The sequence below is a fragment of the Coregonus lavaretus genome (assembly GCF_964263955.1).
Source record: "Coregonus lavaretus genome assembly, chromosome: 19".
NCBI lineage: Eukaryota > Metazoa > Chordata > Actinopteri > Salmoniformes > Salmonidae > Coregonus > Coregonus lavaretus.
Genome location: NC_140006.1, coordinates 21,249,339 through 21,276,459, shown reverse-complemented (window position 1 = coordinate 21,276,459; position 27,121 = coordinate 21,249,339). Strand labels below are relative to the sequence as shown.

Below are 27,121 nucleotides of genomic sequence, written 5' to 3'. Positions count from 1 at the left end.
GAAGGATGAGTACAACCCCAAGAACACCATCCCAACGGTGAAGCATGGAGGTGGAAACATCATTCTTTGGGGATGCTTTTCTGCAAAGGGGACAGGACGACTGCACCGTATTGAGGGGAGGATGGATGGGGCCATGTATCGCGAGATCTTGGCCAACAACCTCCTTCCCTCAGTAAGAGCATTGAAGATGGGTCGTGGCTGGGTCTTCCAGCATGACAACGACCCGAAACACACAGCCAGGGCAACTAAGGAGTGGCTCCGTAAGAAGCATCTCAAGGTCCTGGAGTGGCCTAGCCAGTCTCCAGACCTGAACCCAATAGAAAATATTTGGAGGGAGCTGAAAGTCTGTATTGCCCAGCGACAGCCCCGAAACCTGAAGGAACTGGAGAAGGTCTGTATTGAGGAGTGGGCCAAAATCCCTGCTGCAGTGTGTGCAAACCTGGTCAAGACCTACAGGAAACGTATGATCTCTGTAATTGCAAACAAAGGTTTCTGTACCAAATATTAAGTTCTGCTTTTCTGATGTATCGAATACTCATGTCATGCAATAAAATGCAAATTAATTACTTAAAAATCATACAATGTGATTTTCTGGATTTTTGTTTTAGATTCCGTCTCTCACAGTTGAAGTGTACCTATGATAAAAACTACAGACCTCTACATGCTTTGTAAGTAGGAAAACCTGTAAAATCGTCAGTGTATCAAATACTTGTTCTCCCCACTGTATATGTGCTTTCATGTATATGTGCTTTCTGCAGTGCCCGCAAGGGGGACATTGTGGGCACTGCAGGAGGTCAGAGTTTCACGGCGTAGTGTGTTACCAATTGTTTTCTTGGTGACTATGGTCCCAGCTGCCTTGAGATCATTGACAAGATCCTCCCGTGTAGTTCTGGGCTGATTCCTCACCATTCTCATGATCATTGCAACTCCACGAGGTGAGATCTTGCATGGAGCCCCAAGCCGAGGGAGATTGACAGTTTTTTTGTGTTTCTTCCATTTGCGAATAATCGCACCAACTATTGTCACCTTCTCACCAAGCTGCTTGGCGATGGTCTTGTAGCCCATTCCAGCCTTGTGTAGGTCTACAATCGTGTCCCTGACATCCTTGGAGAGCTCTTTGGTCTTGGCCATGGTGGTTTGGAATCTGATTGATTGATTGCTTCTGTGGACAGGTGTCTTTTATACAGGTAACAAGCTGAGATTAGGAGCACTCCCTTTAAGAGTGTGCTCCTAATCTCAGCTCGTTACCTGTATAAAAGACACCTGGGAGCCAGAAATCTTTCTGATTGAGAGGGGGTCAAATACTTATTTCCCTCATTAAAATGCAAATCAATTTATAACATTTTTGACATGGGTTTTTCTGGATTTTTTTGTTGTTATTCTGTCTCAAATAAACCTACCATTAAAATTATAGACTGATCATTTCTTTGTCAGTGGGCAAACGTACAAAATCAGCAGGGGATTAAATATTTTTCCCTCACATAGGTTATTTGAGAGGCTGCAAATGGTGCACATGGCACACACAGAGACTAGCCTAGTAGCATGTTAGACAGACTGACACAATTTGTCAAGTCACAAAGTGTCAGGTCAGATTTCCTGTGCATTCTCTGTAATAATAATAATAATAATTAATTTGTATAACGCTTTTCAATACAGGTAACAAAGTGCTTCCCATCATAAAATAATAAAATAAAAGTACTAACAAAGAAACAAAGACAGGAGGAATAGATAATTAAAATCATTCATTGAAATCATACATTAAAAGCATCTTTATTAAAGTGTATGTTCAGCAAGGATTTAAAAAGAGGCACTGTGTCTGCAAGGCTAATCTCCTCTGGAAGACCTTTCCAAAGTCTAGGGGCCCTAATGGCAAATGCCCAGTCTCCTTTCGTTTTCAACCTAGACTTTGGAATGGTCAAGAGTGCCCTGCCAGGGGATCTCAGGCTGCGTTCCGGCTCGTAGGGAGATAAAAGATGAGAGATATAGGATGGGATTTACCAAGCCTTAAACGTGATTAATACAATTTTCCAAAATGGTGTCTGGTAGCCAGTGTAGAGAAGCTAAAATAGATATGATATGCATACATTTTCTCGTGCCTGTTAAAAGCCCAGATGCAGCATTTTGAACTAACTGTAGACGATGGAGTGAGACATGTATGCAAAGAGTTACATTAATCTAGGTGTGAAGAAGCAAGTATAACTTTTTCCAGATCAGTGACTGAAATACTTGACTGTATGGTCCTCTGTAGCTCAATTGGTAGAGCATGGCGCTTGTAACGCCAGGGTAGTGGGTTCGATCCCCGGGACCACCCATGCGTAAAAATGTATGCACACATGACTGTAAGTCGCTTTGGATAAAAGCGTCTGCTAAATGGCATATTATTATTATTATTATTATTATTATTTCTTAGATAATAAAAGCAGGACTGGACAACCTTCTTTACAAGCAGCTCGAGGTTTAGGCCAGGCTCAAAGAAGACACTAAGGTTTCAGGCCGTAGGCTTTACATTGGTGGACAAATGGCCAAGGTTTTTACAATCGGCCCACTGGGCAAAAACGGGTTTAATCAACATTGTTTACACCTCATTTCAACCCAAAAAAATATATGTGATGTCACCAAGGGGAAGCATGTACAGGGAAAAAAGGATGGGGCCCAGAATTGACCTTTGACGGACACCATAGTGCAGGGTTCCCCAACTGGTGGCCCTCGGGTGGTTTTATTTGGCTCCTAAAGTTTACTGAGCAATAAAAATATATAAAATAAAATAAACATAAAAGACTGTAAAAAGACCAGGAAATGAGCTCTAAGTGATTTTAATTTAAGAAATCTGTTTGCAAGTATTCCCACGCATAATAGAGAGACACATGATCGTATACAAATGTAAGCAAGGTTTGAAATTACTATGTTTTAGTCAAACATTATATCTGTTTGGGCTTCTTGCAGTCAATTTGCAGTCCATAAATTATTTGTAGTTATGTTCCGCCCCCCCCCACCCCCCCCCCGACCATCCGCTCAAGGAGAAATCGGCCTGCAGCTGCATCTAGTTGATGATCCCTGACAAAGTGAATAGGTGCTGGGGACAATACTGAACCACCAATGCTCACTGAGAAACGTCTGCCACATAGATATGACCTGAACAAAGATGTTATGATCAATAGTATCAAATGCAGCACTGAGATCCAAAAGAACTAGAATAGAGCATTCACCATTCATCTGTAATAACTCACAAGAAGCTTGAGGGAAAGGATTTATGCCATTTTGTTAGCATGTATTGTCACTTGATACCAACATGAATCAATGCTTGGTAATACATAAATGAATGTTATGATGCAGTTTATTGATATGAATTACAGTATTGTATTTCTCTTCTCATAATACAATCATTTTTTTCCAGTGTGTCGGCCATACCTGAAAGTCTACCAGGGAATGCAAGCTGTCTACTCCTCAGGGGTCTAGTAAGCATTTTCCAATTTTGTTTGACAATAAGTGATACCATTTTCTTTGAATGAGAATTTGTTGTTATTCTAATTTGGCGCTCTCTCCTCAAAAAGTAGATTATGGCTATGGGCCGTCACTTTTGCCCATCATGTGACTGGGAAAAAGTGGGGATGGAGGAGTTCCCTACATAAATTGAGCAGTACTCTATGCCGCCTGGTGATATTGTAAGATCTGGCACGCCTGGATAGGTATTTTACACATCAGCTAACTACATCATATGTTATAGCAATCTGGTGCCTGACGGCACTGTTGATGACGTGGCACGCAACCATTGGTTTATGCATCGTCTGAGCAGGGGAAGGCAACCTATGTCAACAAGGCAGCATGGTACATCATTCAGAAATACACATATTTTCCATAAGATGTGCTCACATTTTTATACTAGTTTTCCTTGGGAATGCAGATAAAGCACATATGCATTTTTTTATCAAGACTAAACACAACGTTTACATATGAAAACTCCGAATCCTAAGTCATTACTCCAGGTGCTTGAAATACATCAGTTTGTTTTGAGCCGACTTTGGCTTTGAACGGGGCACCCGGCTCACGCCGGGAGGCAGCCCGGTTTCAAAACGAATGCAATCAATTTTCACCTGGTGCAAACCAGGCCCCCAGTGTCCGGTCTGGAGTGTGGAGTCACGAGCTCTGCTGGTCGGCTACTACGTAGCAACCACAGGAGGTCAGTAGCACCTTAACTGGGGAGGAAAGGCTGGTGGTAATGACTGGAGCAGAATCAGTGGAATGGTATCAAATACATCAAGCACATGGTTTCCATGTGTTTGATGCCATTCCATTAGTTCCGTTCCAGCCATTATTATGAGCTGTCCTCCCCTCAGCAGCCTCGACTGGTAGCAACCTAGTGGTGCCAAAAGCCCTGGTTTGCCCTAGACAGCCTACAGTATGTAGTAAATTACGATCGCCAAAACGGCCAACCCCCAAATGTTGACAGCCTTTTTGGGCTCTAAAATTAGTTGATTATGATCAAGTTCGATCCCCACAGTGAATTATTTTAAAGTTTGCTACAAATCGAGATATTTAATTAAATAGTGATCCATTCTGACTACTATATTTGTCATCACACAGGACCACATGCTGACACAGACCAATCACTGGCCGGCAGGCTACGAGGAGGCTCGTGCTCACCTTTGCTAGTTACGGCCACTTTCACCATGACCCTTATCGATTTTTGGGTGCCATTCAGCCACATTCAGCAATATGGAGAGCTTCAAATTAAAATACTTCCGGCTTCATGAGCCATCAGGAGTTTTCCATAGGAATACGTGGATGACGTCAGCGCTATCACTATCTACTGGTTTTAATGTCTATGGTGCAAACTCTGTCCACCCGGGCCATCTGCCCACCTGGGCACCCTGGCCGTCATAACATGGTCTCTCTGATTGGTTGTTTGTCTCTATTACCCAGTCACATTGGGCCTGGACACAGAGACAGGATATGTATCAGTCTGGAACCTGCTCAGCTGTTAAAGGGAGACATCATGGTAAGAACAACGTCTCATAGCATCACATAACATATCCTACAGAATGTACTGGGTATACCATACATGAAGAAAGATACAAGTTATGACCGATTTAGACTTACACACATAAAATAGTGAGAGAGGTTTTTTAAAAGGTCACATGAATACACACACAAACAGCTGTTACAGCAGCCAGTCTTCCCATGTTCCTGCAGGTGAAGTGTTACCATAAGAGTGATGTCATTTTGGAGCGTGAGGTAATCTTCCGGCTCCAGTTCCACACAGGAGCAGTGCAGGGCTACAACCTGATATTTGAGAAAGAAGACATGGAGACTGCCAATAAAGGTATACACACATTGTACACACATTTTATACACACACACACACACACACAAACCTGAAACGGCCCAGAGAACGTGTCAGAACATGTCAAGCATACGTTGAGCTCCACAGACTGCCTCACAGCATGAAGTCTACTGGACTTCATTTTGGTTTGGCTCCTCCATTAATAAAACCAATCATGTGTTTCCATAGACTGTAATGTATTATGGCTTTCTGGGAGAATCTCAGTCATAGGCAGCATCATTCATCTTTCTGTGGCATTCCAACGCAGCCACACTCACTCCATTCCTTTGTGTTGACTCTACAGATCCCAGATTTCTGGATTACGGGAAAGTGGAGCTGGTTTTCTCAGAGGGCCCAGAGAAGATCCCAGGTATTTTTCTCAACTCCAATAACTCCTTAACTATAACCCAGTTAGAAAAGCAGGAGTGTTTGAATCCTCCAGACACATGGTCCTTTCACCACCCAGCTTCCCCCCTCGATCCCCCCTCCTTTCCCCTCTACCCCCTGCCGAGATGAGGATGTGTAAATCCGTAGAGGGGAAATGTAGCGTGAAGTGTGTGCTGACAGAGGTAAAGGAGCACAGCATGCCCTTCCTCCCAGCCCCACAGGAGGGAGTGTGTGTTTGTGTGCATATGTGTGCTCTACACAACTCATAAAATGTAACATTCCTTCAACTCTTAGTTGCAATATGAAAACACTCCGGCCACAAATCACTTATAGAAAAGAAACAAAAAAGGCTAATGTCCAACAGAAAGTTTAAACCTAGAAGAATGTCCCGCTGATCCCTTGTTGTTGATTGAACCCTATAAGAATGTCCCTCTTATTCCTTGATGTTGATTGGACCAAATAAGAGCATCACACAATGATTCCTTGCTTTTAAATGGTCTAGGTGCAGAGCGCTGGCAGAACGGGTCAGATGTCAGTGTGGACTACAACATAGCCGACCCTCTGACACGATGGGACTCCTACCAGAACATAATTGACAGGGAAGGTAACAGCAGTCACTCAGACTTACTTCTCCTCATTACAATGTGAAACATAAAGCTTCCAGTCACTCTACATTAATATCATATTGTCCACCATATCTAACAACCAAGTTCATCAAGTAAAACCAAGCCATATCTGGGGATCATGCGCTTACATTGACCAATAGGGCCGGGAGGTTTTATCTGACCGCATGAATTGATCAGTAAAATCTCTGGACCATATCTAGGCTTTCCCTGTCAGGAACAACTCCTGATCCTAGCTACAGTTTTACCAAACACAGGTACATGTACACCCAGTAAAACCAACCAAATCTGGGTCAGTCAATGTCTGTTTTCTAAATGAATGGAGATCCTTCCTTAGAGGGCCAAGTGATAACTAGTATTTTTTTCAATGCAGAACTTCTAGCAAGACAGATATCTCAGCAACTCTGTAAACCTCATGCTAGTCTCAGTACTGCAGAGCATGACATATTTAGAGTCCTCTTCTCTGGTTAGCCAGGCTCGCTCTGTGCTGTATCATATAGGGACCACAGAGTAATTACATTAACATATACAGTCAGTCTCCACCAGCTTGGTTTATGTGGCAGTGGGACCCATTACTTGTACCAGACTTGTACCAGGGCAATTCCTATGTAGACATACTTTATTTACAATGGTTAACAGAATACCAAATGCAGAAGATTCCCATGTTTGTAGCGCTAAGTTTGGCCATGTCAATCAGCTCGGGTTAGGTAATATCTAGTGCCTGTCTGTTGGTAGTTTCTGGATGCTCTTTACAGTGTTAGTACCATAGGGGATAGGGAACCACTGGGGTCAGAGAGAGAACAGTAGTTCCCTAGAGATTATTATAATTGTTTTATCAAATGAATGGTCGCTCTCACACACACACACACACACACACACACACACACACACTCACACACACACACACACACGCACACTGTCAGGGCAGCCCTTGCTGCTCTGCCAAATCTTTCCTCTCAGCCGTGGAATTTACAACAACTTACCAGAATAGAGCAATATGGTGGCATTAAAACATGAATCCACCCAGGCTTGTTATACAATATGCATTTTATATATAATACCCATAGAAGCCATTTGATAATAAAGACAACTAGTTAAGTTGCTTTATTTGAGAAACTCTACTACACAATCATAAAGTGAGGTTAGCTTTTATGTTTGAAGTGCTAGATCAAGAGTCTCTAGGCATGTAATAAAAGAGCAAACATTGGAAATGAAAAGATTCATTAAAGGCAAATAACAACAGCCTAAAAACCTATTTTTCACTTTCTCCTTCTCGTTGAGTCAATGAGGCATTCCTGTGGAATATTTACAGCCTTGTTTTCTCATGTAAACTCTAGATTAGAGACAAAAGACTGGGAGCTCTACTGGAATTCAGCAGCTACTTACCAGTCCATTTGATTTGGAAGCTCCCAGTGTCCCTCTGACTGCCTGTCAATCAGTGGGTCAAGGGAAGGAGGAAGTACTCTCGCCAACTTAAAGACAGCTTACCACTTCAGTGTTATGTATGTGGAAGGACAACATAATTTACTTCAATGGCTTTTTAAATCCCTCTTCCCCCAGTCAAAATGTGGGTTTATCCACTAGTGTGAATAAAGTATTGTGTTTGAGTTTGGATATAATGATTTACCTCACACAACATACTGGAAACTGCTCTACTCTTTCCGGGGTCAATTTCCTCCCCATCAACAGAAACAAATCCAGCCGGTCTGTTTTGTTTTTTAGAAACTCATTTCCCGATCATGTACATGAATCAGAGGATGTGCATGCAATCATTACCAGGTGTCTGTCAACATCAACATAACCCCATTTGAGCCAATTAACGGAGAAAGTCTAGGCTATAATAGGTTTGTTCTGTACCAAGGGCTCCCCTCTCTCTCCCCTCTCTCTCCCCTCTGTTCATGCATCTAGCTCCCAGTAAGTAAATGAGTGAGTCAGAGCAGAGCCATGTAACAGGGCCCTGGTTTGACTGCCGGATGAATGAGGAATGTTTTAGCTGAGGGCCGTCTGGCTGGGCCCCAATCGGAAGCCCAAACGGAAAGCTAGGCCAAGCCACGCAGGCCAGGGGTGATGAAAATGAGGATGGTGATGATGATGATGATGATGGTAATCAAGCTTTATGACTCACAGGCCTGGCATACAGTATGAGAGGAGGAGGAGGGGGGATGGTAGATGGTAATAACAGTGATGTGAATGGAACAGGAGTAACAGCAGGGTAATTTCAAAGGTGTAGCAACAACAATCCCTCTGGGGGTAATGAATAGATTGGAGTCGGAGCAACAGTTTTGCAGCTACATTGCCATTTGCCTTATGCTTAGAGAGAGTCAAGGGATTTTGAACAACATAATAACCTAAGAAAATTGACCATGTCCAACAAAAAGTTGTTTGATACATTCTGACATAAATGTAGAGTTAGGATAGATGAAATGGTTAAAAAATAAAGACCACTGGATGGGGCCATACTTGGTTAACCATCTATGGACCTCAGTCTTGCCAATGTGTGTCTTCTGATAGAAAAAACAGTCAAAACAATTGTTGAACCCCATAATTGTGGTTAGAGCACATCTGTTTCCACGCTGTTGTTGTATGGACAGCAGGCATGTAATTTCATGATGCACGAGAGCGAGAGAAAAACAACTTGGCTATCCCAGGGGTTTCATAAAACCGTCAGAGAGCGCCCAACTAGAAGGTAGGCTCGCTCTAATTAAAAAGTTTATCTTTACAGTGTGAAAGAAAGAGGGAAGGAGGAGAGGAAAAGGAATGTTGTTTTCATTTATCAGATCCTCTCTCCTTCTCTCTTTCTCTCTCTCTCTCTCTCTCTCTCTCTCTCTCTCTCTCTCTGATGCAGCCAGGTTACAGCTCACCCCAGGGCCCGCCCGCCCCCACCCCCTCCCGACTTGTTTACATTCCTCTGTCCATATTTGGAGAAATCAAGGTCCCCCTTGTGTGGAGTGCAAACACCCTCACCTTCCTTCTCACTGCTAGGAGAGAGGGAGAGCAGGGCCATTGTGTGTGGTTGGGAGACCTCTGTGGGTTTCTGATCCTGGTCACTATCTGTTAGCTAAACTTCCCATTCTTTATTACCCCTCCTCCTCTCCATATCATCTATCTGTTTCTCCATTGTATTATGCAGGAGATGGTGGTTGTCTGGTGCACTTATTTACCTGCAGCCGGTGAAGGAGAAGGTTAGAGCTGTGGCTGCATTATTTTCTTGAAGGAGAAGGTTAGAGCTGTGGCTGCATTATTTTCTTGAAGGAGAAGGTTAGAGCTGTGGCTGCATTATTTTCTTGAAGGAGAAGGGGGGGCATGAGGGAAGAGTAGGAGGGGGGAGGGGGAGAGAGAAGTGGGAGGGAGAGAGTGGAGGGATGACATTTGTCTTCAGAAGTGTTACCACCTTGCCAGTTGGAATGTTGTAGAGGGATCTGTTGGAATACTCCTGGGAGTTCTGTCCTGGACTGTAGCCTGGTGAGGAGGCCTGAGACGTGCTGTAGAGAGCCAGATGTGAGTTCCAGAGAACCGTGTGTGTGTTGAGGGGGAGGGTATCATTTATCATGCGTGTCTGGTATTCGGATCCTACTACATCCCTGTTGGCTTGAAGAAAGGTAAGTACTTCCCGCGCCAGATTGAGACAAAGGCATGTTGCTGCCTCTCCTTTGTTGAACTAGAGGAGAGAAACACTGATTATGGAATGGTGCTTTTACCATCGACTTTACCACAGCTTTCGGTTGCACTTGAAAATGTACATTGAACTCCATTCTGTAAGCACTGACCAGGCTCCTTGTCTTGTTAGCTAACTAGAAGTATTTTGTTTTTTCTTGAGTATTCTATCCGAGTCATGAGAGAGGGCGCAAGTGGATTTCACTGTGCTGCTTTCCATTTGACCTCTGACTGTAGCTCCAATTTTCTGCTGAGGTTTGAACTGGGCTGTTTAGACATACAGTATGTTGGAGGGTCAGAGGGTAGTGGGGATCGGTAGGTAAATTATGCCACGGTGAGGAATACAGAGGTCAGACATAGTGACTGACTGGCCAGGGACGCAACTGCCCTATATCAGCTCACAGGCAGACAGACGGATGGGTGCTTGGCTTTCATTAACAGTTAGTTACATAACCTGAACATGAGGAACACCTTTGTCTACCGTACAGCACAAGGTACGAACGAGAGTTATAGTGCTTGATAACAGAGTTATAGTGCTAGGTTTATGCTTTTATTTAATCAGAATGGTTAGATGTCATGCGCCACTCTCCCGAGTGGCGCAGTGGTGTAAGGCACTGCATCGCAGTGCTAGCTGTGCCACTAGAGACCCTGGTTCGAATACAGACTCTGTCGTAGCCGGCCGCGACCGGGAGACCCATGGGGCGGCGCACAATTAGCCAGCGTCGTCCAGGGTAGGGGAGGGAATGGCCGGCTGGGATGTAGCTCAGTTGGTAGAGCATGGCGTTTGCAACGCCAGGGTTGTGGGTTCGATTCCCACGGGGGGCCAGTTTGAAAATGTATGCACTCACTTAACTGTAAGTCGCTCTGGATAAGAGCGTCTGCTAAATGACTAAAATGTAAAATGTAAATGATTAGTTTTGGTTTGAGATTGAGGGGAAACTATTCTGTGGTGCACAGTTGTCTGGGAGAACACTCTTGTTATGTACAGTTGAAGTGAGAAGTGCTGATCTTTCCCATGCTTTGCTATTTTTACAGCCTGTAGCCTACTCATTGTCCTCCAGCTCTGTAAATGTGTCATGAGAGAAGAATGTCTCACTTATTTTCATACCTCTGAGTTAATGTGTGTGTTCATTTGGGTCTTCGTGTGTCAAAAGGTGTGCGTTTGAGTAACCCTGTTTGTTTTATCAGCCAGCTGTACTTGTTGTTCAGTCCAAGTTAACTTATTTGTGTATGTGACATTTTTTTCGTCTTTTGAGGTCATGTGAGCTTCTTTGTGGTCATCTACCTGTACATATGTGTGTCTGTGTGTGTGTGTGTGGTGATGTCTGTGTGTGTCTCCGAACCAGCTGACCGCTTAAATCCATTGCATCTCTTGTCGTTCCAGTGCCCCGCTCTCAGGGACTGGCCCAGGACAAAGCCACCCCATCCAAGAGGAGCCCTAACTGGGGAGGATCCACCACCCTGACCCTGGGCTGTGGAGCCCACCGAGCCACCTCTGCCACCAGCAGCCCCGACCACAGCGACCACGCCCTGTCAGCCAGCAGCGACTCAGGCCTGTCCAGCACCTCTCTGTGGACTGACCGACCCCCAGCCCCCATCACCACAACCACCAGCACCAGGCCCCAGCAGGGCCCCAGCCGTCAAGAGAAGGCCCAGCTGAAGCGCCTGCTGAGCGGGTTCGGCCTGGAGGAGATGTCTGAGTGCGAAGGTGGAGGGCCAGGAGGGGTGACCGTACAGAGGCTGTTCCCAGCCCAGGTGCATGTCAACGGGGACCCGCGACCCCCCAGAGAGAGGGAGACGGACATCCTGGATGATGAGGTCCTCCTGTCGGGTCACGACCTGCTCAGCGTGGACAGCCTGGGGACCCTGTCGTCCTCCTGCCACAAGAGCAGCCAGAACTCCCTGCTGTCGGATGGCTTCGGTAGCCCTGGGGGAGAGGAGCACCAGCCCCACCACCACCAACCCCAGCACCACCACCCAGCCCCGGCCGCTATGGAGGAGTACGAGAGGGCCTACGCAGAGGCCCGGAGGGGCTGCTTTGGCCAGAGGAGCGCCTCAGTCTCCACCCCCGCCAGCGCCGTGCCTATGCCCAAGCAGCAGGTCTACCGGCAGGGCAGCTACTCCACACACACCTGGGTTCGCCAGCAGCAGATGGTAGCAGCCCATCAGTACGCCTACCTGCAGGCCGAGGAGGCTGAGGAGAGGGAGAGGTACCCAGTGGACAACAAATCGCAGGAGGGATGCCCACCCAAACCTCCAGCCCCTACAGTGTCACAACAAGGACCCGTGCTGAGCATGGACACTGCTGCCTCGAGAACGGTGGTGGCACCACAGACTCAAAATGAGCAGCTTCCTGCAGTCGTCAACAACAACAACAACAGCCGAGACGAGGAGTTTAACTCTTTGACTGTAGACATTGATAACTCCATCGACCAGCTCAACCAGTTGATCATGGACCTGGACCCCACGTTCGTGCCGGTGCCCACACGGTCCAGCTCGGTCAAGAGGAACGGCGGGGAGCATGTGAATGGCTCGGCCACCACCAACGCCACCTCCACCGGCTGCCCCAACGGAGTCAGTCCCAGACTCACAGATAACAGTACAGCCGCATTGCAAAACACACATCTGTCAGGTAAGACAGCAAGCTCTGGGTGTGGTGATTGGTGGTGAAATGAATGGTGGTGGTTGTAATAATGGTGATGTTTTACAATAGTACTGGTGGTGGTAATGTTAGCGGTGGTTGTGGAAATGTGATCCAACATCTGCACACAATCAATCAATCAATCAATTTTATTTTATATAGCCCTTCTTACATCAGCTAATATCTCGAAGTGCTGTACAGAAACCCAGCCTAAAACCCCAAACAGCTAGTAATGCAGGTGTAGAAGCACGGTGGCTAGGAAAAACTCCCTAGAAAGGCAAAACCTAGGAAGAAACCTAGAGAGGAACCAGGCTATGAGGGGTGGCCAGTCCTCTTCTGGCTGTGCCGGGTGGAGATTATAACAGAACCATGCCAAGATGTTCAAAAATGTTCATAAGTGACAAGCATGGTCAAATAATAATCAGGAATAAATCTCAGTTGGCTTTTCATAGCCGATCATTAGAGTTTAAAACAGCAGGTCTGGGACAGGTAGGGGTTCCATAACCGCAGGCAGAACAGTTTAAACTGGAATAGCAGCAAGGCCAGGCGGACTGGGGATAGCAAGGAGTCACCACGGCCGGTAGTCCCGACGTATGGTCCTAGGGCTCAGGTCTCTCAGTTGGCTTTTCATAGCCGATCATTTAGAGTTGAAAACAGCAGGTCTGGGACAGGTAGGGGTTTCGTAGCCGCAGGCAGAACAGTTGAAACTGGAATAGCAGCAAGGCCAGGCGGACTGGGGGCAGCAGGGTGTCATCATGCCCGGTAGTCCTGACGTATGGTCCTAGGGCTCAGGTTCTCAGAGAGAAAGAGAGAACGAGAGAATTAGAGAGAGCATACTTAAATTCACACAGGACACTGGATAAGACAGGAGAAGTACTCCAGGTATAACCAACTAACCCCAGCCCCCCGACACATAAACTACTGCAGCATAAATACTGGAGGCTGAGACAGGAGCGGTCCGGAGACACTGTGGCCCCATCCGAAGAAACCCCCGGACAGGGCCAAACAGGAAGGATATAACCCCACCCACTCCGCCAAAGCACAGCCCCCGCACCACTAGAGGGATATCCCCAACCACCAACTTACAATCCTGAGACAAGGCCGAGTATAGCCCACAGAGGTCTCCACCACAGCACAAACCAAGGGGGGGGGGGTCGCCAACCCAGACAGGAAGATCACGTCAGTAACTCAACCCACTCAATTGACGTACCCCTCCCAGGGACGGCATGAAAGAGCACCAGCAGGCCAGTGACTCAGCCCCTGCAACAGGGTTAGAGGCAGAGAACCCCAGTGGAGAGGGGAACCGGCCTGGCAGAGACAGCAAGGGCTGTTCGTTGCTCCAGCCTTTCCGTTCACCTTCACACTCCTGGGCCAGACTACACTCAATCATATGACCTACTGAAGAGATAAGTCTTCAGTAAAGACTTAAAGGTTGAGACCGAGTCTGCGTCTCTCACATGGGTAGGCAGACTGTTCCATAAAAATGGAGATCTATAGGAGAAAGCCCTGCCTCCCGCTGTTTGCTTAGAAATTCTAGGGACAATTAGGAGGCCTGCGTCTTGTGACCGTAGCGTACGTATTGGTATGTACGGCAGGACCAACTCGGAAAGATAGGTAGGAGCAAGCCCATGTAACGCTTTATAGGTTAACAGTAAAACCTTGAAATCAGCCCTTGCCTTAACAGGAAGCCAGTGTAGGGAAGCTAGCACTGGAGTAATATGATCAAATTTCTTGGTTCTAGTCAGGATTCTAGCAGCCGTATTTAGCACTAACTGAAGTTTATTTAGTGCTTTATCCGGGTAGCCGGAAAATAGAGCATTGCAGTAGTCTAATCTAGAAGTAACAAATGCATGGATTAATTTTTCTGCATCATTTTTGGACAGAAAATTTCTGATTTTTGCAATGTTACGTAGATGGAAAAAAGCTGTCCTTGAAACAGTCTTGATATGTTCGTCAAAAGAGAGATCAGGGTCAAGAGTAACGCCTAGGTCCTTCACAGTTTTATTTGAGACGACTTTACAACCATCAAGATGAATTGTCAGATTTAACAGAAGATCTCTTTGTTTCTTGGGACCTAGAACAAGCATCTCTGTTTTGTCCGAGTTTAAAAGTAAAAAGTTTTCAGCCATCCACTTCCTTATGTCTGAAACACAGGCTTCTAGCGAGGGCAATTTTGGGGCTTCACCATGCTTCATTGAAATGTACAGCTGTGTGTCATCCGCATAGCAGTGAAAGTTAACATTATGTTTTCGAATAACATCCCCAAGAGGTAAAATATATAGTGAAAACAATAGTGGTCCTAAAACGGAACCTTGAGGAACACCGAAATGTACAGTTGATTTGTCGGAGGACAGACCATTCACAGAGACAAACTGATATCTTTCCGACAGGTAGGATCTAAACCAGGCCAGAACTTGTCCGTGTAGACCAATTTGGGTTTCCAGTCTCTCCAAAAGAATGTGGTGATCGATGGTGTCAAAGGCAGCACTAAGGTCTAGTAGCACGAGGACAGATGCAGAGCCTCGGTCTGACGCCATTAAAAGGTCATTTACCACCTTCACAAGTGCAGTCTCAGTGCTATGATGGGGTCTAAAACCAGACTGAAGCATTTCGTATACATTGTTTGTCTTCAGAAAGGCAGTGAGTTGCTGCGCAACAGCTTTTTCTAAAATTTTTGAGAGGAATGGAAGATTCGATATTGGCCGATAGTTTTTTATATTTTCCGGGTCAAGGTTTGGCTTTTTCAAGAGAGGCTTTATCACTGCCACTTTTAGTGAGTTTGGTACACATCCGGTGGATAGAGAGCTGTTTATTATGTTCAACATAGGAGGGCCAAGCACAGGAAGCAGCTCCTTCAGCAGTTTAGTAGGAATAGGATCCAGTATGCAGCTTGAAGGTTTAGAGGCCATGATTATTTTCATCATTGTGTCAAGAGATATAGTACTAAAACACTTAAGTGTCTCTCCCGATCCCAGGCCCTCGCAGAGCTGTGCAGATCCAGGACAGCTAAGCCCTGGAGGAATACGCAGATTCAAAGAGGAGTCCGTAATTTGCTTTCTAATGGTCATGATCTTTTCCTCAAAGAAGTTCATGAATTTATCACTGCTGAAGTGAAAACCATCCTCTCTTGGGGAATGCTGCTTTTTAGTTAGCTTTGCAACAGTATCAAAAAGAAATTTTGGATTGTTCTTATTTTCCTCGATTAATTTGGAAAAGTAGGATGATCGAGCAGCAGTGAGGGCTCTTCGGTACTGCACGGTACTGTCTTTCCAAGCTAGTCGGAAGACTTCCAGTTTGGTGTGGCGCCATTTCCGTTCCAATTTCCTGGAAGCTTGCTTCAAAGCTCGGGTATTTTCTGTATACCAGGGAGCTAGTTTCTTATGACAAATGTTTTTCGTTTTTAGGGGTGCAACTGCATCTAGGGTATTGTGCAAGGTTAAATTTAGTTCCTCAGTTAAGTGGTTAACTGATTTTTGTCCTCTGACGTCCTTGGGTAGGCAGAAGGGGTCTGGAAGGGCATCAATGAATTTTTGTGTTGTCTGAGAATTTATAGCACGACTTTTGATGCTCCTTGGTTGGGGTCTGAGCAGATTATTTGTTGCGATTGCAAACGTAATAAAATGGTGGTCCGATAGTCCAGGATTTTGTGGAAAAACATTAAGATCTACAACATTTATTCCATGGGACAAAACTAGGTCCAGAGTATGACTGTGGCAGTGAGTAGGTCCAGAGACATGTTGGACAAAACCCACTGAGTCGATAATGGCTCCGAAGGACTTTTGGAGTGGGTCTGTGGACTTCTCCATGTGAATATTAAAATCACCAAAAATTAGAATATGATCTGCTATGACTACAAGGTCTGATAGGAATTCAGGAAACTCAGAGAGGAACGCTGTATATGGCCCAGGAGGCCTGTAAACAGTAGCTATAAAAAGTGATTGAGTAGGCTGCATAGATTTCATGACTAGAAGCTCGAAAGATGAAAACGTCATTTTTTTTTTTGTAAATTGAAATTTGCTATCGTAAATGTTAGCAACACCTCCGCCTTTGCGGGATGCACGGGGAATATGGTCACTAGTGTAACCAGGAGGTGAGGCCTCATTTAACACAGCAAATTCATCAGGCTTAAGCCATGTTTCAGTCAGGCCAATCACATCAAGATTATGATCAGTGATTAGTTCATTGACTATGACTGCCTTTGAAGTGAGGGATCTAACATTAAGTAACCCTATTTTGAGATGTGAGGTATCACGATCTCTTTCAATAATGGCAGGAATGGAGGAGGTCTTTATCCTAATAAGATTGCTAGGGTGGACACCACCATGTTTAGTTTTGCCCAACCTAGGTCGAGGCACAGACACAGTCTCAATGGGTATGGCTGAGCTGACTACACTGACTATACTATTGGCAGACTCCACTAAGCTGGCAGGTTGGCTAACAGCCTGCTGCCTGGCCTGCACCCTATTTCACTGTGGGGCTAAAGGAGTTAGAGCCCTATCTATGTTGGTAGATAAGAGGAGAGCACCCCTCCAGCTAGGATGGAGTCCGTCACTCCTCAGCAGGTCAGGCTTGATCCTGTTTGTGGGTGAGTCCCAGAAAGAGGGCCAATTATCCACAAATGTTATCTTTTGGGAGGGGCAGAAAACAGTTTTCAACCAGCGATTAAGTGCTGAGACTCTGCTGTAGAGCTCGTCACTTCCCCTAACTGGGAGGGGGCCAGAGACAATTACTCGATGCCGACACATCTTTCTAGCTGATTTACACGCTGAAGCTATGTTGCACTTGGTGACCTCTGACTGTTTCATCCTAACATCGTTGGTGCCGACGTGGATAACAATATCTCTATACTCTCTACACTCGCCAGTTTTAGCTTTAGCCAGCACCATCTTTAGATTAGCCTTAACGTCGGTAGCCCTGCCCCCTGGTAAACAGTGTATGATCGCTGGGTGATTCGTTTTAAGTCTAATACTGCGGGTAATGGAGTCGCCAATGACTAGGGTTTTCAATTTGTCAGAGCTAATGGTGGGAGCCTTCGGCGTCTCAGACCCCGTAACGGGAGGAGTAGAGACTAGAGAAGACTCAGACTCAGACTCCGACTCGCTACATAATGGGGAAAACCGGTTGAAGGTTTCTGTCGGCTGAATGAGCGACACCGGTTGAGCATTCCAACAGTATTTCCCTCCAGAAGCCATGAGAAAGTTGTCCGGCTGCAGGGACTGTGCGGGGGGAGTTATACTAACGTTACTGTCTGTACTTACTGGTGGCACAGACGCTGTTTCTTCCTTTCCTACACTGATAATACTCTTGCCTAACGATTGCGTCTGAAGCTGGGCTTGTAGCACAGCTATTCTCGCCGTAAGGCGAGAATTCTCCTGTATATTATGAGTACAGCGACTGCAATTAAAAGACATCATGTTAATGTTAATGTTACTACTTAGCTTCGGCTGTTGAAGATGTTGATGAGCCATGTCCAGATAAAGCGTCCGGAGTGAAAAAGTTGAATAAGGGAAAAAAAGTTGCACACAGCAGCGCCTCATGAAAAATGGTGGTGGTAACAAATCAATGAGACGATTGAAGATTTGGTATTGTTTCTTTTCTAGGAGAACTTCACTATCAAATCCTCACTTCTCTTACAACACAGTGTTAACTTTTCCCAAACACACTGTTGCTCTCTCCCACCTTGAGAGCTGTTAGCCAGTGTAAATAGAAGGGTTCGTGCCAGCTTTTCAGGTGTTTTCTGCGTGTTTCTGAGGAAGAGGTCGTTGTCGAGGCTTGTCTGTGTACAGCTGTCTCACTCAGAGAGGTACATGGGGGGGAGATGACTGTCATCAGCTCTGTAGATCTAGGCTCACAGCTCTAGAACATTCATACATGTGGCACACTGTACTGCTGACATGGAATGTCTTTGAAGGTTCCTCACACTCTCTCAGGCCTTCCTTGTCATGAGCTCACTGAAGCCACTTTTGACAGTAGAGACACCAGCTTTCAGAAGACAGTATCTTCATGTTAAAGGGAATATTACAGCTGCTGGAGTAAATGTCAGCAGGTCCCGTTGCATGTTATCCATTTAAAAGAATAGAAAACCCAAAAAAGTAGAGGAATATTCTAACATACTTGTATGTTTTGAATACTACAATAGTTTCCCTCTAATAACCCTTATCTACAGTTCAGCTGCCAAATACTGTATTTCCTCTGGATATTGGTCTGACTGATATTATGCTTTTGGACACAGACTGAAACAATGTGCCAAAGAATCCTATGAATGTTCAGTGCTTATCAGTAATTGAAAAGTTAACTAGGTCTCCCACCAGTTTTGGACCTAAGCCATTCACAGTGTTTTGGTCTGTTTGTTTCCCCCTATTAGCAATACGTATCTTACAGGTAATTATTCAAATGTACAGATGTAATCTTACGCACTTACTAAAACCATTAAAACCACAAATGTTCTGTCTTTTATCCTTTCACCAAACTTAGCGGTGTCTTAAGTTGTTAAACTTGTGAATGTTGTTGACTCAAGGACTCATTGGCTCTGGAACTGTGGTCCACCATTTTGTTTCTACCTGGAGTGAGTGAGTGTGGTCTGGCTGTCAGTAGAGTGTGAATCACATTAAGATATGTACCTGGAGCAGCCAGGGGGCACAGAAAGAGGTGAGCGCAGCGCGGGGAGGAGGGCCAAGGAATTTCCAAGCGAGGAACAAGTGTGCCTTGAGGCATCGCATTTTCCATCTGATTCCAGATACTTGTACCTGTCTGTGCATATCGGCTACATACACTAGAAATCCCAGACTTGACACACAGCACAGTACAGAAACACGCTGTGTTTAGTTTATTTAAAAATGTCTTGAGTCAATAAGTATTCAACCCCTTTGTTATGGCAAGCCTAAATAAGTTCAGGAGTAAAAATGTGCGTAACAAGTCACATAATAAGTTGCATGGACTCACTCTGTGTGCAACAATAGTGTTTAACCAGATTTTTTTGTGACTAATTAATCTCTGTACCCCACACATACAATTATCTGTAAGGTCCCTCAGTCAACCACAAAGACCAGGGAGGTTTTCCAATGGGCACCTATTGGTAGATTGGTTAAAAAAAAAAAGCAGACATTGAAAATCCCTTTGAGCATGGTGAAGTTATTAATTACACTTTGGATGGTGTATCAATACACCCAGTCACTACAAAGATACAGGCGTCCTTCCTAACTCCGTTGCCGGAGAGGAAGGAAACCACTCAGGGATTTCACCATAAAGCCAATGGGGACTTTAAAACACAGAGTTTAATGGCTGATTTAGATGTGCAAATATTGTAAAATCCAGGTGTGCAAAGCATTTACATTTAAGTCATTTAGCAGACGCTCTTATCCAGAGCGACTTAGTTAGTGCATTCATCTTAAGATAGCTAGGTGGGACAACCACATATCACAGTCATAGTAAGTACATTTTTCCTCAATAAAGTAGCTATCAGCAAAGTCAGAGCTAGTAAGGGGGGGGGGGTCAAGTGTGAGTGTTAGTTTGAAGAGGTGGGGTTTCAGATGTTTTAGGGAGATGGGCAGGGACTCTACTGTCCTGGTTCCACCATTGGGGTACCAGGTCAGAGAAGAGCTCTCCCACCACTTAGGGGTGGGAGGGCCAAGAGACCAGAAGTGGCAGAACAGAGTGCTCAGGTTGGGGTGTTGGGTTTGAGCATCAAATCAAATGTATTTATAAGGCCCTTTTTACATCAGCAGAAGTCACAAAGTGCTTATACAGAAACCCAGCCTAAAACCCCAAACAGCAAGCAATGCAGATGTGGCTAGGAAAAACTCCCTAGAAAGGCAGGAACCTAGGAAGAAACCTAGAGAGGAACCAGGCTCTGAGGGGTGGCCAGTCCTCTTCTCGCTGGGCCGGGTTGAGATTATAAGAGTACAGCGGGGAAAAAAAGTATTTAGTCAGCCACCAATTGCGCAAGTTCTCCCACTTAAAAAGATGAGAGAGGCCTGTAATTTTCATCATAGGTACACGTCAACTATAACAGACAAATTGAGGAAAAGAAATCCAGAAAATCACATTGTAGGATTTTTTATGAATTTATTTGCAAATTATGGTGGAAAATAAGTATTTGGTCACCAACAAACAAGCAAGATTTCTGGCTCTCACAGACCTGAAACTTCTTCTTTAAGAGGCTCCTCTGTCCTCCACTCGTTACCTGTATTAATGGCACCTGTTTGAACTTGTTATCAGTATAAAAGACACCTGTCCACAACTTCAAACAGTCACACTCCAAACTCCACTGTGGCCAAGACCAAAGAGCTGTCAAAGGACACCAGAAACAAAATTGTAGACCTGCACCAGGCTGGGAAGACTGAATCTGCAATAGGTAAGCAGCTTGGTTTGAAGAAATCAACTGTGGGAGCAATTATTAGGAAATGGAAGACATACAAGACCACTGATAATCTCCCTCGATCTGGGGCTCCATGCAAGATCTCACCCCGTGGGGTCAAAATGATCACAAGAACGGTGAGCAAAAATCCCAGAACCACACGGGGGGACCTAGTGAATGACCTGCAGAGAGCTGGGACCAAAATAACAAAGCCTACCATCAGTAACACACTACGTCGCCAGGGACTCAAATCCTGCAGTGCCAGACGTGTCCCCCTGCTTAAGCCAGTACATGTCCAGGCCCGTCTGAAGTTTGCTAGAGTGCATTTGGATGATCCAGAAGAGGATTGGGAGAATGTCATATGGTCAGATGAAACCAAAATATAACTTTTTGGTAAAAACTCAACTCGTCGTGTTTGGAGGACAAAGAATGCTGAGTTGCATCCAAAGAACACCATACCTACTGTGAAGCATGGGGGTGGAAACATCATGCTTTGGGGCTGTTTTTCTGCAAAGGGACCAGGACGACTGATCCGTGTAAAGGAAAGAATGAATGGGGCCATGTATCGTGAGATTTTGAGTGAAAACCTCCTTCCATCAGCAAGGGCATTGAAGATGAAACGTGGCTGGGTCTTTCAGCATGACAATGATCCCAAACACACCGCCCGGGCAACGAAGGATTGGTTTTGTAAGAAGCATTTCAAGGTCCTGGAGTGGCCTAGCCAGTCTCCAGATCTCAACCCCATAGAAAATCTTTGGAGGGAGTTGAAAGTCCGTGTTGCCCAGCGACAGCCCCAAAACATCACTGCTCTAGAGGAGATCTGCATGGAGGAATGGGCCAAAATACCAGCAACAGTGTGTGAAAACCTTTCTTACAGAAAACGTTTGACCTGTGTCATTGCCAACAAAGGGTATATAACAAAGTATTGAGAAACTTTTGTTATTGACCAAATACTTATTTTCCACCATAATTTGCAAATAAATTCATTAAAAATCCTACAATGTGATTTTCTCGATTTTTTTTTCTTCTCATTTTGTCTGTCATAGTTGACGTGTACCTATGATGAAAATTACAGGCCTCTCTCATCTTTTTAAGTGGGAGAACTTGCACAATTGGTGGCTGACTAAATACTTTTTTCCCCACTGTACATGGCCATTAAGGTCAGATCGTTCTTCAAGATGTTCAAACATTCATAGATGACCAGCAGAGTCAAATAATAATCACAGTGGCAGTAGATGGTGCAACAGGTCAGCATCTCAGCAGTAAATGTCAGGTGGCTTTTCATTGCCGAGCATTCAGAGGTCGCGACAGCAGGTGAGAGAGAGAGAGAGATGGGAGAATTATAGGGAGCATACTTAAATTCATACAGGACACCAGATAAGACAGGAGAATTTCACCAGATAGGTCAGACTGACCCTAGCACCCCGGCACATAGACTATTGAAGCATAGATACTGGAGGCTGAGACAACCGGACAGGAAGATCATGTCAGTGACTCAACCTACTCAAGTCGTGTATAGCGAAAAAATCCTGGCACGACGTGACTCACCCCTCCTAGGGACGGCATGGAAGGGCACTAGTAAGCCAGTAACCCAGCTCCCGTAATAGGGTCAGAGGCAGAGAATCCCAGTGGAGAGAGGGGAGCCGGCCAGGCAGAGACAGCAAGGGTGGTTCGTCACTCTAGTGCCTTGCCATTCACCTTCGCACCCCTGGGCCAGACTACACTCAATCATAGGTCCTACTGAAGAGATGAGTCTGCGTCTCTCACATTGATAGGGAGACCATTCCATAAAAATGGAGCTCTATAGGTGAAAGCCCTGCCTCCAGCTGTTTGCTTAGAAATTCTAGGGACAATAAGGAGGCCTACGTCTTTTGACCGTAGCGTACATGTAGGTATGTATGGCAGGACCAAATCAGAGAGATAGGTAGAAGAATGTCCATGTAATGCTTTGTAGGTTAGCAGTAAAACCTTGAAATCAGCCCTAGCCTTAACAGGAAGCTAGAGAGGCTAGCACTGGAGTAATATAATACTTTCTTTTTTGTTCTAGTCAAGATTCTACAGCCGTATTTAGCACTAACTGAAGTTTATTTAGTGCTTTATCCGGGTAGCCGGAGAGTAGAGCATTGCAGTAGTCTAATCTAGAAGTGACAAAAGCATGGATTAGTTTTTCTGCATCATTTTTGGAAAAAAAACATTTCAGATTTTTGCAATGTTACGAAGATGGAAAAAAGCTGGCCTTGCCAAAAGAGAGATCAGGGTCCAGAGTAACGCTGAGGTCCTTCAGTTTTATTTGAGACGACTGTACAACCATCTAGATTAATTAGCAGATCTCTTTGTTTCTTGGGACCTATAACTAGCATCTCTGTTTTGTCCGAGTTTAAAAGTAAAATGTTTGCCGCCATCCACTTACTTATGTCTGAAACACATTCTTCCAGGATATGCAATTTTAGGGCTTCACCATGTTTCATCGAATGTTACAGTTGTGTGTCGTCCGCATAGCAGTGAAAGTTGACATTGTGTTTCCAGATGACATCACCATGAGGTAGAATATAGTGAAAACAATAGTGGTTCTAAAACGGAACCTTGAGGAACACCGAAACTTATCATTGATTTATCAGAGGACAAACCATCCACAGGTCTGGAGCGGAGAGCTGGCACAACCCGTCCTGGCTGGCTGCCCACTTTCGCACTACACATGCGGGGTGCTGGCACAGGACGCACTGGGCTGTGCACGCGCACTGGCGATACAGCTAGTAGAACAGGCGCAGGATATGCGGGACCGAGGAGGCGTACTGGAGACCAGGAGCGTTGAGCCGGCACACCCCGTCCTGGCTGAATGCCCATCTTCGCACGACACGTGCGTGGTGCTAGCACAGGACGTACAGGACTGTGCCGGAACACTGGCGACACAGTACGTAGCTCCGCAAAACACGGAACCTGCCCAGTCACATGCCTCCTCGCATGAGTACGGGGAGTTGGCTCTGCTCTACCTCTAGGCTCCGCCAACCACCTTTTTAGCCCCCCAAATTTTTTTTATTGGGGCTGTCTCTCGGGCTTCTTCCTCGGCCGGCGCCTTCCGCGTTGCCGCTGCTCCTCTCTATACCGCGCCTCCACTGTCTCCTCCCAAGGACGGCGATCCATCCCGGCCTGAATCTCCTCCCAAGTCCAGGATCCCTTACCGTCCAGGATCTCCTCCCAGGTCCAGGCTGTCTGCTCCTGGACACGCTGCTTGGTCCTCGTTTGGTGGGATCTTCTGTCACGCTCGTTTATAGACGGGACGGACCAAGGCGCAGCGTGATATGCATACATGTTTATTTATATTAAATAAACACCACGACAAAACAATAAACAAACGATACGTGAAGTCCAAGGCAGCACAACACAACACAACACAACACAACACAACACAACACAACATACCATACCATACCATACCATACCTTAACACGGAACAAGATCCCACAACCCACTAGTGCCAATAGGCTGCCTAAGTATGGTCCCCAATCAGAGACAACGAGCTACAGCTGCCTCTGATTGGGAACCACACCGGCCAACATAGATCTACACATACTAGATCTAAACATAGAAAAATACATAGCAAAACACAACACAGAAAATACACACCCTGACTCAACAAATACGAGTCCCTTGAGTCAGGGCGTGACAATAACACCTCCATCTCCATGCTTTTTGGTGGAAACTACACATGCGGAGATCATCCATTCACCCACACTGCATCTCACAAAGACACGGCGGTTGGAACAAGAAATCTGTAATTTGGACTCCAGAACAAAGGACACATTTCTACCGGTTTAATGTCCATTGCTCGTGTTTCTTGGCCCAAGCAGGTTTCTTCTTATTATTGGTGTCCTTTAGTAGTGGTTTCTTTGCAGCAATTCAACCATGAAGGCCTGATTCACAGTCTCCTCTGAACAGTTGATGTTGAGATGTGTCTGTGACTTGAACTCTGTGAAGCATTTATTTGGGCTGCAATTTCTCAGGCTGGTAACTCTAATGAACTTATCCTCTGCAGCAGAGGTAACTCTGGGTCTTCCATTTCTGTGGTGGTCCTCATGAGAGCCAGTTTCATCATAGCGCTTGATGGTTTTTGCGACTGCACTTGAAGAAACGTTCAAAGTTCTTGAAATGTTCCGTATTGACTGACCTTCATGTCTTAAAGTAATGATGGACTGTCGTTTCTCTTTGCTATTTGAGCTGTTCTTTCCATAATATGGACTTGGTCTTTTACCAAATAGGGCTATCTTCTGTATATATACACCTGTTCTGAAAGGCCCCAGAGTCTGCAACACCACTAAGCAAGGGGCACCACCAAGCAAGCGGCACCATGAAGACCAAGGAGCTCTCCAAACAGGTCAGGGACAAAGTTCTGGAGAAGTACAGATCAGGGTTGGGTTATAAAAAAATATCAGGAACGTTGAACAACCCACGGAGCACCATTAAATACATTATAAAAAAATTGAAAGAATATGGCACCACAACAAATCTGCCAAGAGAGGGCTGCCCTCCAAAACTCATGGACCAGGCAAGGAGAGCATTAATCAGAGAGGCAACAAAGATACCAAAGATAACCCTGAAGGACCTGCAAAGCTCCATTGCGGAGATTGGAGTATCTGTCCATAGGACCACTTTAAGTCGTACACTCCACAGAGCTGGGCTTTACAGAAGAGTGGGCAGAAAAAAGCCATTGCTTAAAGAAAAAAATAAGCAAACACGTTTGGTGTTCGCCAAAAGGCATTTGGGAGACTCCCCAAACATATGGAAGAAGGTACTCTGGTCAGATGAGACTAAAATTGAGCTTTTTGGCCATCAACGAAAACGCTATGTCTGGTGCAAACCCAACACCTCTCATCACCCCGAGAACACCATCCCCGCAGTGAAGCATGGTGGTGGCAGCATCATGCTGTAGAAAAGTTTTTCATCGGCAGCGACTGGGAAACTGGTCAGAATTGAAGGAATGATGTATGGCGCTAAATACAGGGAAATCCTTGAGGGAAATCTGTTTCAGTCTTCCAGAGATTTGAGACTGGGACGGAGGTTCACCTTCCAGCAAGACAATGACCCTAAGCATATGTCACACCCTGGCTCTGGGACTCTATATGTTGAGCCAGGGTGTGTTCATTCGATGTGTTCTGTTTCTTTGTTTGGGTGTTCTAGGTTGTCTGTGTCTATGTTTGCCTGTGTGACTCCCAATCAGAGGCAACGAGTGTCAGCTGTCGGCTGGTTGTCTCTGATTGGGAGCCATATTTAAACTGTATGTTTTCCCTTGGGTGTTGTGGGTTTTTGTTCCGTGTTCGGTATTTTGTCACCGTGGACTTCACGAGTCGTTTCTTGTTTTGTAATTTGGATACTTTAACTAATTAAAGTCATGTTTGTTTCACACGCTGCGCCTTGGTCTACTCACTCCTACGACGATCGTGACAGAAAAACCCACCATACCAGGACCAAGCAGCGTGTCCAGGAACACACGCAGGAGGTGACTCTTGTGGATGCCCTCCTCGGTTGGGGGCAGATTACTGAGGAGGAGGCCGTCCGGTACCGGAGGGCAATAAAGGGGGAGACCCAGGCAGGAGAGGAGCAGCGGCGCCAAACGGGTCAACGTCGAACAGGCGAGAGGCAACCCCAAGAAATTTTTAGGGGGGGGCACACGGCATGGGCGACTGGGCAGCAGGAGGCTGCCACAGGGCGAAATGGGAGACGAGGAGAGAAGGCCACCGGGTTACGGGAGCCATTGGCGAGAGGAGGGAAGGAAGTTGTAGAGGCACGGCGAGAGGTACTGAGGTGTATTGCCAGTCCGGTCCGGCCCGTTCCTGATCCCCGTTTAAGGCCAGTGGTGTGTGTTCCCAGTACGGTCCGGCCTGTTCCTGCTCCACGCACCAAGCCTACGGTGTGCGTCGCCAGCCCTGTCCGGCCTGTCCCTGCTCCACGCACCAAGCCTACGGTGTGCGTCGCCAGCCCTGCCCGGCCTGTCCCTGCTCCACGCACCAAGCCTACGATGTGCGTCGCCAGCCCTGTCCGGCCTGTCCCTGCTCCACGCACCAAGCCTACGGTGTGCGTCGCCAGCCCTGTCCGGCCTGTCCCTGCTCCACGCACCAAGCCTACGGTGTGCGTCGTCAGCCCGG

General features: G+C 45.9%; 1 protein-coding gene across 2 annotated transcripts in view; it reads left to right on the top strand.

Moving 5' to 3' along the window:
- LOC311147245 (tensin-3-like) overlaps positions 1-27,121 on the top strand; it is a 91,944-nt gene that overhangs the window by 31,253 nt on the left and 33,570 nt on the right. For both annotated transcript variants that reach the window (XM_084183912.1, XM_084183911.1), the window contains exons 8-13: positions 3,395-3,455; positions 4,921-4,996; positions 5,191-5,320; positions 5,625-5,690; positions 6,210-6,311; positions 11,369-12,616. In XM_084183912.1, coding sequence (XP_084040038.1) covers positions 3,395-3,455; positions 4,921-4,996; positions 5,191-5,320; positions 5,625-5,690; positions 6,210-6,311; positions 11,369-12,616 — 1,683 coding nt within the window. The remainder of the gene's footprint in view (positions 1-3,394; positions 3,456-4,920; positions 4,997-5,190; positions 5,321-5,624; positions 5,691-6,209; positions 6,312-11,368; positions 12,617-27,121) is intronic.